Source organism: Canis lupus, chromosome X, assembly GCF_048164855.1.
Source record: "Canis lupus baileyi chromosome X, mCanLup2.hap1, whole genome shotgun sequence".
NCBI lineage: Eukaryota > Metazoa > Chordata > Mammalia > Carnivora > Canidae > Canis > Canis lupus.
Genome location: NC_132876.1, coordinates 28,319,073 through 28,334,174, shown reverse-complemented (window position 1 = coordinate 28,334,174; position 15,102 = coordinate 28,319,073). Strand labels below are relative to the sequence as shown.

General features: G+C 44.3%; 1 protein-coding gene across 3 annotated transcripts; it reads left to right on the top strand.

Annotated features, from left to right (window-relative positions):
- The first annotated feature begins 1,557 nt into the window (after positions 1 to 1,557).
- TEX13D (TEX13 family member D) lies at positions 1,558 to 14,965 on the top strand. 3 transcript variants are annotated; one of them, XM_072816874.1, is made up of 7 exons: positions 1,558 to 3,824; positions 4,178 to 4,390; positions 6,730 to 8,279; positions 9,964 to 10,105; positions 11,440 to 11,589; positions 12,902 to 13,140; positions 14,397 to 14,965. In XM_072816874.1, the coding sequence occupies exon 1, from the start codon at positions 1,775 to 1,777 to the stop codon at positions 3,812 to 3,814; it is 2,040 nt and encodes a 679-aa protein (XP_072672975.1). In that variant the 5' UTR covers positions 1,558 to 1,774; the 3' UTR covers positions 3,815 to 3,824; positions 4,178 to 4,390; positions 6,730 to 8,279; positions 9,964 to 10,105; positions 11,440 to 11,589; positions 12,902 to 13,140; positions 14,397 to 14,965. The 3 variants fall into 3 exon arrangements, with proteins under 3 accessions (XP_072672975.1, XP_072672976.1, XP_072672974.1); XM_072816875.1 differs by lacking the exon at positions 14,397 to 14,965 and adding an exon at positions 14,118 to 14,154 and having other exon boundaries at positions 6,818 to 8,279; XM_072816873.1 differs by lacking the exon at positions 14,397 to 14,965 and adding an exon at positions 14,118 to 14,154 and having other exon boundaries at positions 11,440 to 11,547.
- Positions 14,966 to 15,102: the final 137 nt, after the last annotated feature.

Sequence of the window (15,102 nt, the reverse complement as noted above, 5' to 3'; positions counted from 1 at the left end):
GTTTGCATCAAATAATAGTCTTTTCCATCTTTTTACTTTCAACCAGTGCAACATATATTTGGATTACGTTTTTAAAAAAATTATCTATTCTATTCATCTCTGCCTATAAATTGTAATCTATTTGCATTTAATATAAGTAGTGATAGCAAAGGACTTCTGGCATTTTGCCATTTGTTTTCTAAAAAAAATGTCTTATATCAGGGGGGCCTGGATGGCTCACTCCATTAAGTGTCTGATTCTTGATTTCTGCTGAGGTCATGATGTCATGTTCATGAGATCAAACCCCAAGGCTGACCCTGCTCAGCAGGAAGTGGGCTTGAGATTCTCTCTCTCCCTCTCCTTCTGCCCCTCCCCCCCAATCTCTCTCTCAAATAAATAAATAAATATTTCAAAAAATAAAATTATATTATATCTCCCTCTACCCAAATTCCTCCACTACTGCCTTCTTTTATGTTTCATTGATTCCTTTTTTTGGTAACAATTTTTATTTCCTTCTCCTTTCCTTTTCTGCATATTTTTTAGTTATTTTCTTAGTGTTTGTTCTAGGGATTACAATTAACATGTTATTTCATGACAGCAAATTTTAGATTAATACAAACTTAATTTCAATTAGTGTACAAAATCTTTCATCCTATACAGTTTACATTGTTATTGCCACAAAATACATCTTTATACATTGTGTACCCATAAAGACGGATTTGTATTGTTTTATGTAGTCATCCTTTAAATCATATATTACAAAAAGAGGAGTCATAAAATGCACGAGTACTATTTTTTTGTATTCATCTATGTAGTTACCTTTAGTATGTAGCTTTATTCCTTCATGTAGATACCAATTATTATTTAGCGCAGCTTAAAGCACTTTTCCAGCATTTCTTATAGGGAAAACCCAGATTATGAGGGGAACATCTACTCTAAAAGAAGAAGAGAAACACCTTCTGAGAATAATTGATCAAGTAAACATGAATTTATAAGGAGAGTTCAGGGCATTCATGGCTCAATCACTGGATTTCTTTTCTGTTTTTTAAAGATTTTATTTATTTATTCATAAGAAACACAGAGAGAGGCAGGGACATAGGCAGAGGGAGAAGCAGGCTCCATGTAGGGAGCCCAATGTGGGACTTGCTCTCGGGACCCCGGGGATCACGACCTGAGCCAAAGGTAGACCCTCAACCATTGAGCCACCCAGGTCCCCTTGGATTTTCTTAATGAAAGGGACTCCAAGATCATCTGTACAGGATGACAAGGTAAGTGTATAGACAGTGTGACTGAGTGTATTGAAGGTTTGAAGTTGTACCTAAGAGTTATGGGAGAGGGAACTGGGATAAGGATAGAACTGTACCCATGTATGCAACTCTACCACCCAACTAGGAATTCATTTCACGATGCTGGGTATTGTCCTTTCGAAGTTCCTAGAAACAAATTCTTCTGGAAGCTCACGGCAGTGCCCACAGTGCAGCCATCCAGCCTGTTCGCTCTGTAGGGGGCGCCCTGCAGAGGGGAGTAAATCCCAGGAGGCCTTGCGTGGTGACTCAGAGGTTGTCTCTGTGACGTCTACCACCGTTGCCTGGTAGGGGTTGGTGTGGTGAGGGCGTGTGCTTTACTCTTTGTGAGGAAAGCAAGGTCGTCAGCGGAAAGAGGCCCAAAGGGAGGCCAGGACTGGGAAAGGACTTCAGTAGGGCTGAGTGTGGAGGTGAAGGGCGGACCTACCTTCACTGGCGGCGGCAGGGGCGGCGGAGTCCGTGAGGCGGGGGTCAGCTAGGCCGCGGCGGCCATGGCAGTGGACTTCGGGGACCACGCCAGCGGGTTCCGTCACGCCGAGGTGGTCAGGTTCATCAACAACGAAGTCCTCCTGAACGGCGGCGGCCCGGAGTTCTACGCGGCCTTGCGCTCACGGCCGTGGAGTGAGGTGGAGGACCGGCTTCGGGGGGTCCTGGCCGACCCGCGGGTGCCGCGCGCCCACCAGAGAGCCTGCGCCTGGAGCGCGCTGGCCTTGGGCGTGCGCGGGGCCGCAAGGCAGCGGGAGCAGCAGGGGCGCCGGATCCGGAGGCTGCAGGAACAGATGGAGGAGCGGGAGACCGCCGCCTGGGCCCTGGCCTCCGAGCTACAGCGGATGCGTGAGGCTCGAGAGGACGTGGCCACACAGTTGCGCTTCACACGCATCACCCTGCAGCAGGCGCTCATGGAGTGTGATGTGCTTCGCGGGCGGCTGCTCCAGGCGGAGAGGTCGGCCCAGTGCATCCCACTGGCCCATGAAATAGTAACTGGACCTCAAGCCGAGCAGCTTGGTGCTATGGCATGGCCCCTGAATGCAGAGCCACAGAGAGATATGGTTGCCATGGGATTGCCTGGGAGGCGATATTTTGAGGCCCAGGTACCAGCCCCAGCTGTTCTCTACATGCCAGGACCCCCAAGTCCCTGGGCTCAGACCATACAAACCCCTCTGCCAATGCTGGTGCCATACCCAATCCCATTCCATGCACCACTCCCAATGGGGGTCCCTTTCTTGCCACCTCTGCCATCAGCATTAGCCATGGATGCAGAAGCTACAGTAGTCCCACTTCAGTTGCCTCCTCTGGGGATCTACCCACCTGTTCCGTGTGCTACAGTGGGTTTCCAGGAAGAAGTGGCCCCGCTGTGGAACCAAAGAAGTTACAGCCAGGAGGGAGGTCCTCCGATCCTCCAGAGTACAGTCTCCCTGGGGAACATCGGAAACCTTAGCCAGGAAGGTCTAGAGAGGCCTCAGGGGATGGTTCCCCTTGGGGATAGCTGGACCCACAGCCATGAAGGAGATCCACAGAGGCACCAGGGGGAGGTACCACTCAGAGATAGCTGGACCCAGAGTCAGGAAGAAGGTCAAGAGAATCCCCAGTGGGTTGTCCCCCTTGGGGATAGCTGGAACCTCGACCAAGAAGAAGGTTCAGAGAGATCCCAGGAGGTGGTTACCCTTGGTCCCACCCTGGAAGAAGATCAGGAGAGTCCCCAGGAGATGGTACACCTAGGGGCCAGTGGGAGTCACAGGCAGGAAGAAAGTCCAAAAAGACCTCAAGGTATGGCCCCCCTTGATGCCAGCAGGAGCAACAGCCAGGAAAAAGATCCAGAGAGGGCCCAGGAAATGGTACCCCTGGGGGCCAGTGGGGGCCCCAGGCAGAAAGAAAGTCGAAAAAGATCCCAAAGGATGGCCCCCCTCGATGCCAGCAAGAGAAACAGCCAGGGAGAAGATCTAGAGGGGCTCAAGGAAATGGTACCCCTGGCGGCCAGTGGGAGCCCCAGCAAAGGAGGTCCAGGAACACCCCAAGGCATGGCTCCTTTAGGGGACAACAGTAGCCAAAGCCAGGAGGAAGATCTGGAGAGGCCCCAGGGGACAGGTCCCCTGGGGGACAGCAGAAGTGAGAGCCAAGTAAAAGGTCAAAAGAGGCCCCAGGTGATGCCCCTCCTGGAGTTTGGCAGGAGCCACAGCCAGGAAGAAGGTCTACAGAAGCCCCAGAGGATGCTCTCCCTGGCATTTGGCAGGAGCCACAGCCAAGAAGGTCCAAAGAGGTCCCAGGCGACTCCCATGTGGGACAGCAGGAGCCAAAGTATGAGGGAAAATCCAAAGAAAAACCAGCCTCAGGGGCAGAAGGCCAAGCAACCAAAAGGAAAAAAAGCATTGGATTTCCAGCACCAGAAGCCTGCCTCAGGATGCAGTCCAGTGAATTGGGACTGCCCATGGTGTAAAGCCGTGAATTTTCCATGGCGCAAGGCCTGCTATAAATGCAAGAAAGTCTGTGAGGCAGGTGGGAGTGGAGGCCTGGACCCAGGACAGACTCACTGATTTCAAGAAGGTAAGAAGGAAAACACTCCAAGGAAAAACCAATTTCCCAAGACCCTTTTCTGATAAAGTAACTTCCTTACTTCACAGAAAATTTGAAAACCAAAATTATTGTAGATAAAATTAACTAAAACAATCTATTATTCCATTACTGAAACTAACAACTTTTTATCATATGTAAATATACTCTTTTCTGTTCCTTTATTAACCTCCTTTTCCTGAAAATGCCATGTCTTTGGCTGGGAATAACCATGTTTTTCATGTTATAACTATATTGAATTTTAGGAGCACTACTCTTCCTTCAAAATGCTATTGTTTCTTTAGTAAACTACGATGTTCATGTTTGCTTCCTGTTTTTGTTTCAAGTTTATAGGTGAGGGCCGGTTTTTATATCTCTGAGCCCCACAGAACTTGCTGTTTGTTTGTTGCTGAAGAAGCTGAACTCGTCCCATTAGAAGATCTCCCAAGAGTCCAAAGAAATCACACCTTGATTCCAGCTGACCCACACCTCATGGAGACCACCCCCCCCCCACTGGCTGGAGCTGAGAAGAGTGAGAGGAAGGCGGGGAAGAGGAGATGGTATTCATCAGTGGGGAAAGGAGAGCAAAACAATTTTGTTAGATAAAAAATAAATAAAAAAAAATCAGAAAACAAACCAAAAAACCCAATTTTGTTAGGATATAGTTTCTCCATTGGGACAAGGGATTAATTTGGGAGAGCTGGAGAGGTGTTACAGTATTAAATTCTATAGATGATAACAAATTTGATGGGTTACATTTAATTCATTAAACAAATAGTTATTGCCTAGTGTGTGTTAGGAGCTAGCCTTATATGTTAATATCTGGTGCAGACATTATAACTTGATTTGGTGAGTTTGGTTAGATAACAGGGGAAAGCTTAATTTGGCATACATATTATATTAGGAGGACATTTTTGCCTGGCATATAGCATGATTTTCTGGTAAGCCCAATTGAAATAACGTCTAGATATTTTTGCAATTCCAAGAGCAACAACAGGGACTTTCATGAAAGGACTTGTGTCACTGAATTGCTCATCTCACTGTTCCCAAGTGGGACAAATGAGCAGTGGCAGAGATCAGGAAAGTGGCTTCATGAAAGTGCGGGCAGGACTTTTTCTGACACTCTAAGGATTTCCTCCTTTGAGAGGGACAGCTATCTTCCTGGTTGCCCAAAATACTGCTGGGTGACTTAAAGAAAGATCATGCTTGAGGGAGTGTTGGCTATATACTTGAACCCTTAGCTTCGGGCCACTACCATCCCAAGCTGCTTTCCAGGCAAGAGTGGATGAAGAACAAAATGCATTCCAAGAGCAGACATGCTATGGGTAGTATTTCCCTTGGGAAGACTGATAAGATAAAGAAAAAAGAACCAGACTTCTCTTCCACTTGGTGTGTTCTCTGCAGGCTCTCCACCACCCCCAAGGCAGGAGGAGTCCAGGGGGTGGAAAGTTAGATGGTCTCCAGCCTGAACGAAAGTTGTTCTTGAGTTCCCCCGTGAAATCCCAGCTCACCGAGCTCAGCATCGGTCACAGGTTCCTGATTCTAATAATAAAGGGTGTGCACTTGCCTGCTGTGTCTTCTGTGAGGTGTGCATCTCGGGGCAGGTTTGCTCCGAGGCGGTTTAAACCCACACCTTCCCACCATCTCTCTCTCTCTCTCTCTTTTTTTAAAGATTTTTTATTTATTTAAATACACAGAGAGGAGAGAGAGAGCGAGAGAGAGAGGCAGAGACACAGGCAGAGGGAGAAGCAGGCTCCATGCAGGGAGCCCGACGCGGGACTCGATCCGGGGTCTCCAGGGTCACACCCCAGGCCAAAGGCGGCGCTAAACCGCTCAGCCCCCCTGGGCTGCCCATCCTTCCCAGCATCCCACCGAAGTGAAGGAAAGTTCTCTCATTCACTATTCGAGGGCCTCTCCTCTTCCAGCGAGCTCCCCAAGAAGGGCAGGGGGAGGAGCTTCTATGGAATCTTCGGCCCATTGTGATTGTCCCTGCGCCCCTCAATGTCCACGCGGTCCCTGCTGCTCCTGGGCCCGCGGGGCACGAGAGGTGGGGGGAGGGGGCTTCTGTCTAGGCTGGGAGCCCGACCGCCCGGTGTCCAGCCCCGCTCTGTGCACCAAGAAGCCATTTCCCAGAGGCCCTGTCTCCCAGAGGTCCAGTGAGCAGGAATGTCCCTCCAGCGTTTCTGCCCCGCAATGCACGCTCCCCTCCTTCCTATACAGAACCGCATCACGGGGCTCAGGATTCTGGAAAACAGCCAGGTTTATTATTTATTTTAATTTTTTTTAATAGCAACTGTTTTTCCTTCCTGCGGGCAGTTGCTATGTATTTTTTAAAAGATTTTATTTATTTATTCATGAGAGAGAGAGAGGCAGAGACATAGGCAGGGGTAGAAGCAGGCTCCCTGTGGGAAGCCGGATGCGGGACTCGATCCTGGACCCCAGGATCACGCCCTGGGCCGAAGGGAGGCACTCAAGTGCTGAGCCACCCAGGCGTCCCACAACAACCAGATTTTTAAAAATATTTTATTTATTTATTAATGACAGACACAGAGAAAGAGGCAGAGACATAAGCAGAGGGAGAGGCAGAGGGCAGCCGTCAGTCCAGGGCATGATCCATGGCCTGGGATCAAGTCCCACATTGGGCTCCCTGCATGGAGCCTGCTTCTCCCTCTGCCTGTGTCTCTGCCTCTCTCTCTTGCTCTCTGTCTCTAATAATAAAAAAAAATCTTTAAAACCCTAAAAAAAAAAAGAAAGAAAGAAAAAGAGGAAGAGGCAGACATGGGACTCGATCTCGGGACCCCAGGATCACGCTCTGGACCAAAGGGAGGCACTCAACCCTGAGCCACCCAGGCAACAGCCAGGCTTAGATGTCCTGCTAATAAGACAAATGTTCCCCTAGGCAATGGCGGGTGGAGCCTGGCTGCCTGCTGTATGGGACAACAGATGGAGCAGAGAACTGACCCTGCCTCGCTGGCTTCCTCCCTCAGGCCTGGTAACCGGGAGGCCTTGCTTACCAGAAAGGAGCTCTGGGGAGGAAGAGGACCATCCGGGACATCAACCTAAAGCTAGGTTTTCTGGGCTAGGGGCTGGTTTTGTGATACTCTCATGTGTGCCAATAGCTCCCTGGAATTTTGGGAAGATGATGCAAAGATGGGACTCAGGAATTTTCCAGCATAATCCACTTTGATGTACTAGTGGGTCACTCTAGATCTCACTATGGTTGCTTTATTTATGGTTTCGAATGAACTCTGCTGTTTGTTGGCATGCCTTTAGGTCTGCATGACAGCAGACTCACCCTGTGCATAGCTTTTTATATAGTTTAATATTATTACAGTCTTTCTGGGTTGACTTTTTCTAAAACAACCTGGATCATTAAGGTGGTCAAATGACTACTTTTTTCTGAGCTGGGTACACACAAAAAATGGTAGCGGTTTTTGAGGCAAGAACTTGGCCTTTGGGGTTAGAAAGAGACCTGAGTTTAGATACTTGCTGTGCTAGTCACTAGCTATGTGGGCTTCAACAAGCAACTGAACTTCCCTGAGCCACCAGCAAGTGGTAGTTCCTTTCCCTACCCTCAGGGTTCTGCTCTGGGTGCTGTGGTAATGAGAATAAGGTATTATTAATGATGGCAAGAGCTACCATTAAATGTTTACTATGTGCCAGTCACTCTAAGCACATTGCCCCTTTTGGTGACTGTAAGGTATGAATATAGGTATATTAATATACATTAATATATATTAATAGTTTTTTAAATATTCTATTCATTTATTCATGAGAGACACACACAGAGAGAAGCAGGGACACAGACAGAGGTAGAAGCAGGCTCCTAAGCGGGGAGCTGGATGTGGGACTGGATCCTGGATTTTGGATCCCAGGATCACAACCTGAGCTGAAGGCAGAGGCTCAACTGCTGAGCCACCCAGGTGCCCCTATATTAATAGTTATTCAAAGTGAGTATTATTACCGCCATTTTGGTAATGCAATACCCAAATTTGGGAATTGGTGAAGCCTGACTTCAAAATGAAATGTAGGGATGTCTGGGTAGCTCAGTGGTTTGAGCATCTGGCTTTGGCCCAGGGCATGATCCTGGAGTCCCAGGATCGAGTCCCACATCGGGCTCCCTGCATGGAGCCTGCTTCTCCCTCTGCCTATGTCTCTGCCTCTCTCTGTGTCTCTCATGAATAAATAAATAAAATCTAAAAAAAACAAAACAAAATGAAATTGTACAGGTTCTAATGTCTGTTCTCTTTCTGTTATATTACAGCACCTTAACCTTTAACCCCTACTGAGTGATACATTTGCATGTTAGCATAGATCATCAATGCCTAGAACCCAGTGACATGTTTGTAATGGAGAGACTTGGAAGCGCAGTGACAGCCCGGTGGTCATGGTGATGCTGCTCTTTTAGAATTTCTCAAGCTTTGTGACATATGAGCACCTTGGCTGCCAGTGAGTAGGACCACTTATTATCTCCAGACTGCAAAACAAAGAGGGGTGCTGGCGGTAATTTAGGCAGTGGAAGCGATTTGTATTTGATTCAGCAGACTGGCCTTATGAAAAGTTTATATATAGCTGAGTTCAATACTGTTAAGATAGAGCCCATCTTGACTGCTTATCTGAAGTCTGTCTGAATTACTCAGTTTTTGTTTTAAGTGCATAAGGTGCCAGCTGTAACAGCCTAATATATATGCATGCGTACTTTTCAGCAAGGAAGTAGGGCGAAAGGAGACTTCAAAAGCTTCAGATTTTGTTGCAAAATGGGGAATAGAATTGATGTTTTCTAAATCATGGTACTACATCTATGACAGAGTGGCAAAGAAATACATAATTTCTTTATCGTATGCTTTGTAAAGTCTCAACACCAAATAGTAGCAGATCCTTATTATGTGGTGCAAGCACTGTGCATAGTACCTGTGAGTGTTCTTCTCACTTCTAGCACATGATAGAGTGAGTGCATACACTGGAACTAAGCCTCACATAAACTTACGGATCCTGGCCTATGACCTTATGAGGTTGCTGTTGAACAGATTTTTCTCATTGACGGTGTTTGTTTTTTGGCACTTAAGACACGTGTTCGAGACCACAATGAAATAGGCATAAGAAGTGCTGCCACACGGGGTATCTGTACCCCCCGAGGGACCTGGTACAGCTCCTTGAGTACAACTTCCTATTCAGCTCACGCTGAAAGCACTCTATTCAGTGAGCCCAAGAATCCCTGCAGTAGGTCAGATCCTGGCCCATCTAGCTCAGCTTCTCTGGGGCATAAAACAGTTGTAAAAAGGATCATATTCTCCCTGGTGTTAATTTTATGAGTGAAGAAATGCCAGTAGGAATCCCTAGCTTCTCTTTGTTACTTCATAGATCAGGCAAAGAGCACACATCTAGAGAAGGTTCAGATGTGCCAGGCACTGTGTTTGACAACCTGGAAGTCATTAGTATTGCCCTCTGTAATTTCCTGTTCTGTTAGAAAAAATAAGACAAATATACACCAAGCAACAGTTATTACCTTTTCATCAATTATTCGACCATATTTTCTGGCCTGCAGATGTCAGTTTTCAAAAGATTCTGTGTATCAAACAGCATTATTTAATATATGACTATTTTCTCATTTAAAATTACAAAAGCATCTCTAAGGTTCCCTCACAAAAACTTGATATAATTCCAACTGAAAGCAATCATTTATCATTTGAGTTTAGGAGTTTTGTGGGGCTTCAGTGAATAGTATTACCACTATTATTATTATTACATGCAGCCTAATCACAGAATGAACCATTCTACTAGGCTCTTTGTAATACAGACAACACCTCAGAATCCATCATTACTATCTTCTCAAACTTCAATGAACTTTGGGAGCGCAAATTAGGAACAATTTTTGTAGAAAGCTGGTAGTTTTAATGCATGTTAAATACCAGTAAGTGTTAAAGGATTAAAAAAAATACAAGTTCAGTATGTACCATTTGGGATTGCAAAACTTCCATGGTAGCCAAATGGTTTCAAATTGTGCCCCCAAGTCAACAGAAAAAGTTACTGAGAAAGTTAACTTTGTTTTATTTTGAAATAATATGCAGTATTACAGCTTCACTTGTGACATTCTCCAACTCTTTTCTTTTTATGTTTATATCTACTGTTTTAGGTTTGATTCTTCATTCTACACTACCTTACAAAAATAATTGTGCACAAGGCAGAAACCTGTGATTACTTTTGCGGTAGGCAGCATTTAACCTTACCCCAGTGTTTATAAAATGATGACAAAGAGCTCTCTGCGGGTTTCGTCTGTAAGTAAAAGTTTTAGGATATTTAACCTCATTTATTTTTTGCTTGATATATTTTTACTTTGATAATTTTGTGAGCATATTGGTTTCAGGCAAGAAAAGGATTGAGCAAGTATTGAAAATTTTGTACCTTTATCGCTACAATTCCTGATATTGTCTAGACAGTGTTTGAAACTTCAGAACGTATATGACCTGCTTTGTAAAAGACTCATACTACTGAACTCCCCACTGATCCATGTTTCTAGCATTTTTTCATGAAATATTTATTACTGAGAAGGAAAAGAAAAACGATGCCAATGCCACATCTGTAACTACAAAATGCATTCAGAAATCCACCATTAGCTGTTTTGTTTCCTGGGTTATAATATTTCCTATGTATCTACAAAACTGCTCAGGGAAACATTTATATAGTCCATTTCATGCTGTTGCTTTGCCAAATTTTGGTGTTCTTGGTGTATAGATCAAAGTGGCCATCCATATTTCAAAACATCAGAGGTTTCTTAAAACAATGTTCAGGCAAAAAAACAAACAAATAAACAAAAAAAGACAAAACAACCCTGTAGACAAAATAACCATCTCTTGGACTTTAATCTTTTAGTTTAAGCTCTGTATTTTTGAACTTCCAATAAAGAGAACAGATTTTAGAAAGAAAGATGGAACCTCTTTTACAATGAAATGATATTTTCTTGCACGGCTATCATACCCTGAGTGCTCCTACCCAGGATGATGGAGACAGAAAGAAGGTTCAGTCATGATTTCTGAGTTGATGAAATCAGAAGGGTGACGTGTTGTCAGGTGCCAAGGTGTGGGATGTGAAGAGTTGTTTCTATAAACCAAAATGAGGCAGACCACAGGATAGACGTTGATAAACAATGAATATGAAAGAAGGCAGTGTCAGAAATTATATACTCCTTGAAGTAAATAAGAAGCCACATTCTCTGCAGAGGGTTCCTTGATGAAGGGAAAGAGGACAGGGGGAACAAAGAATCTAACTAGCTCAGGTACTGTGTTAAGATCTGGATGTGTCAAGAGGATTACATCGTAGGTTCCAGTCACATCACATATGTTAATCCATTTTATCTTCGTGGAGAAAGATAAGTAAAAACGGGCCAAGAGTGGCCTTCATTTGGTTGAGTAAAAGGAGAAAGAGAAAAATTGGGCAGTAAGACCTCATATGTGCATCCAGGCCCGCCCAGCACAGAAGATGCCCAGGCCACTCGCTGTCCTATTACTTTTGTCTTTTTTAAAGTTTTAATTTTCATTCTAGCATAGTTAACATACAGTGCTATGTTAGTTTCAGGTGTACAATATAGTGATTCAGTGTTGTATTACTTTAGATGGATAAGCTGATGATCCAGATTCCGGACCTGTGAGCCTGAGTGAATAGACCTTGACTCTGTAGGAGCTTCTAAGAAGTACTAATCAATGAGGCCCAGGCTAAAATGGTAAATCTGATCTCACAAGGCATATAGAGACATGCTATACAGGTATGAGAACAGCTGACACTTGAGAACTGTAAGAATATTCTAGAAGTCAAAATTACAGTTGCTAGACAGGAGACTGAAGCCCAGCCAATTCAGTGCAGTGAACTCAGAATTAAGGTTGGGAGTCAGAAGAGGCTTTTGGTGAAATGCACAGGCTCAGAAGTCAGCAGCCTGTATTCAACTCCTGGGCGGCACACTGACCAGTTGTGCCACATTGAGCAGGCTACCTAGACTCTCTGGGTTTTGGCTTCCGCATTGGTAAAATGGAGGCAATAATTAATAATAATAATGATGAAAATAACAAATTTGCTTCATAGAATTGTTGATACAAATCAACGAGATAATACATGCATAATGCTTAGCAGGAATGCCTGGAATGAAATATGTGGTTAGCAAATCTTAGCTATTATTCCAGAACAAACTCTCAGAAACAGGCGAGAGTTTCAGCCCAAATGAGGAAGCACCTTCTAAGTCATGAAGGAGGGAAAACTAGGACAAGTACAAGGAACCATACAGAGCAGACAGAAAGATCAAGAACTTGCTATCTTGAGTATGTGGTGCAGATTTAGAATGCAAGCTGAGTTAGATGCCCCTCTACCGTTCCCCCAGAACCCCATCCTTTCCTGTCACAGCTCTTCTCTCTAACCTGAATATCTGCTACACTGTCTGTATTACAATAGATGCCCATGATGTTGGCCGAAAGACTAAACATATTTAAAATAGCCTTAAACACGCACAACCTTCTCGCTGACAAAATAAAAGGGCATTAGAAAAATTAGCCTCATAGATCAACCTGTATGTTATCAAAAAGAGGTGCTCTTTTCAAGACATTTTTTTCTTTTTCTCGTTTTTGTAAAGGAAGTGAATTTTAGTAAGTGCCGAGAGAATGTGTAAACTCACCACAGGTGTCAAATCATAACACTGTCACAGGAGAATTCACACCTATAGATGAGCTAGTTGAAGAACAAAGTTAGTTTTGAAAGGTTAGGGAAAAAGATTTTGAAATGTCAGATCCACTCTATAAAACTGACCACCCTTGGCATCATCCTTTTAATCTACCTGAGTTGGAGAAAAGCCCAGGGCACTTGAAATGAAGACAATTAGCACCTCAGACAGGGCATCCACATGCAAAATTCTGTCACCTCTCAGAGACCTCAGGAGGTGACAAGTCTAGATAAGAAGACACTTTCAACCTGGACTGACAGTTTGTCAATGCTTTTATATTTGACTTAAATGGCATCTATATTTTAAAAGGTTGTAGTTTGCTTTAAACTGTGAAGCTCTCTTCCTCTACCTCATGATTTTTATTTTTTAGGTCGTTTAAAAAACAAGAACAAAAATCTTTCCTCTGTTGGGTGAGATCTGAGGAAACAGCTCTTGCTTCTTGCACACAAATGAGCTCAGTCCATTTCCCCTCTGTTTCTCTGGAAAGTACTCTTGGCTTTTGTTTAAAGCACAGTATGTTAAAGCTGGAAGTGGCCTTATGGGTCACCTGGTTCAAGTCAACTTGGCAGATGGAGAAAGTAAGGCTCAGAAAGAGAAAGTGATTTCATGGTAAGACATGGAGTATAATTTGACTCTCATAATTGCTGGATTAATCCTTTCCAATTTATTTTGCCATTCCAAAGGTGGGCCAGAGGCATGTACAACTCTGTGTGTGTGCGTGTGTGTGTATTTTTCTATTTTCTTTAGAGCACTAATTTCATTCATCCAATCACACAACAAATATATTCAAACATCTGAAATCTGCTGGATGGGGGCACCTGGCTGGCTCAGTCCATAGAGTGTGCCATTCTTGATCTTGGGATTGAGAATTTGAGCCCCATGTTGGCTGTAGAGTTAATAAAAAATCAAAAATAAAAACAAATGAAAAAATAAAATGAAAAATAAAATGTGCCATATGGAGGATACAGTGGTGGTAAATAAGGCACACAAAACCCTGCCATCATGGACTCTACGTTCTAGTGCAGGAGATAGGCAATAAGGGATTCATCAGATAACTCTGCTTCTAAGTGGATTTTACTTGTGTTGGGGGCCCATTCCTCCTAACTCTTTTTCTGCTGGTGCTTCCATTATGTCCACTGTTTTTCCCCTTTCCTCTCTTGTGTGTATGGCCAGAGAGAGAAGGGAGAGAGCCATTTCATTTTTTTAAATTTCTTTTTATTGGAGTTCAATTTGCCAACATATAGCATAACACCCAGTGCTCATCCCATCAAGTGCTCCCCTCAGTGCCCATCACCCAGTTACCCCAACCCCCCGCCCACCTCCCTTTCCACCACCCCTTGTTCGTTTCCCAGAGTAAGAGAGCCATTTCAAACCCTGTTTCTCTACCCTTCAAGTTCTGAATTTGCTAAAAAGTCAGGTTTAGTACTGGTGTTGCACTAGGGTGAAGATGTTGGTATTTTTCATCAACACTGCAATAGTGGGCCGGCCCAGATGTCAGCTTGCTTGTGAGATGACAATGATGTGCTAGATGTGAGAGTTGGACTATTACCTTATAATTTATCTGTTCTTTTTTTATACGAGTTTAGTTGTGCTGAACTCCCTTGTACCTGGCTGCTTTGACAGGTATGCTATTTTAGCAACACAAAACCAAACAGAACGAAAAGAAGAATGCATGGTACACTTTCGCTGTCAGATCCAGGTTGCTCTGTTCCTAAGTTTGGGAGTAATTTGTTCAGGGTTGTTCAGAGACAAAACAAAACAAAACAAACAAACAAACAAACAAACAAACAAAACCCACAAAACCAATCAAAACTTAGGTTTCCTTTTTACCCATGTGACACAATGTTCTCACGTTCACCTTGCAGGTGGGCTGTTGTCCCTATGGACTGAAGGAGGAACTGGATCCCCTTCCCCATCTTCCTCTTTCATGTCTGAAATTCCACCATTGTGATGAACTTCTCGGGGCTAATCATCTGCCAGCTCAAAATATTGAGAGCTCAGGGCGGACTGACTTCTCAAGACCTTAACGTTGACATATGCGTTCACTTATTAGAACGATTTCTTCCTTGACCCAAAGCATGAAGGGTGAAAGGTGGACTTGGCCATAAACAAGTGAGGTAGAAAGATGATGAGACAATCCTGGCTCAATTCCCCAGAGCGACCCCCAAATATCATCTTGAATGCTGTTTTATTTTCTTTGTTTAGCCTTGGTGTTGTAAGAGGCTTATGTTTACACTTCATCTACTAAGGTTGATAGATTCTAGGGCTGGGCATGCTTCAATCAAGAAGGAGAGACATGGGGAGCCTGGTGGGCTCAGTCAGTAGAGCATGTGACTCTTGACCTCAGGTCATGAGTTTGAGCCCCACGTCGGGGGTAGAGTTTACTAAAAAAAAAAAAGAAAAAAAGGCGAGTCACTACTAGCTGCCATGGAAATTTTAGAAGATTGTTCTCAACCCTAGTGGGTGGCAAACAAATATCTGGTTGTGGTGCAAGGTAGCTCTGTGCACCCGATCCATTAGTAGGGCATGTGATGATTTAGAAATTGTTCTCCCAGTCTTGAGCTCCCAGCC

Coding starts and splice junctions, on each gene's coding strand:
- TEX13D (XM_072816874.1), top strand. CDS start 1,775: ATGGCAGTGGACTTCGGGGACCACGCCAGCGGGTTCCGTCACGCCGAG.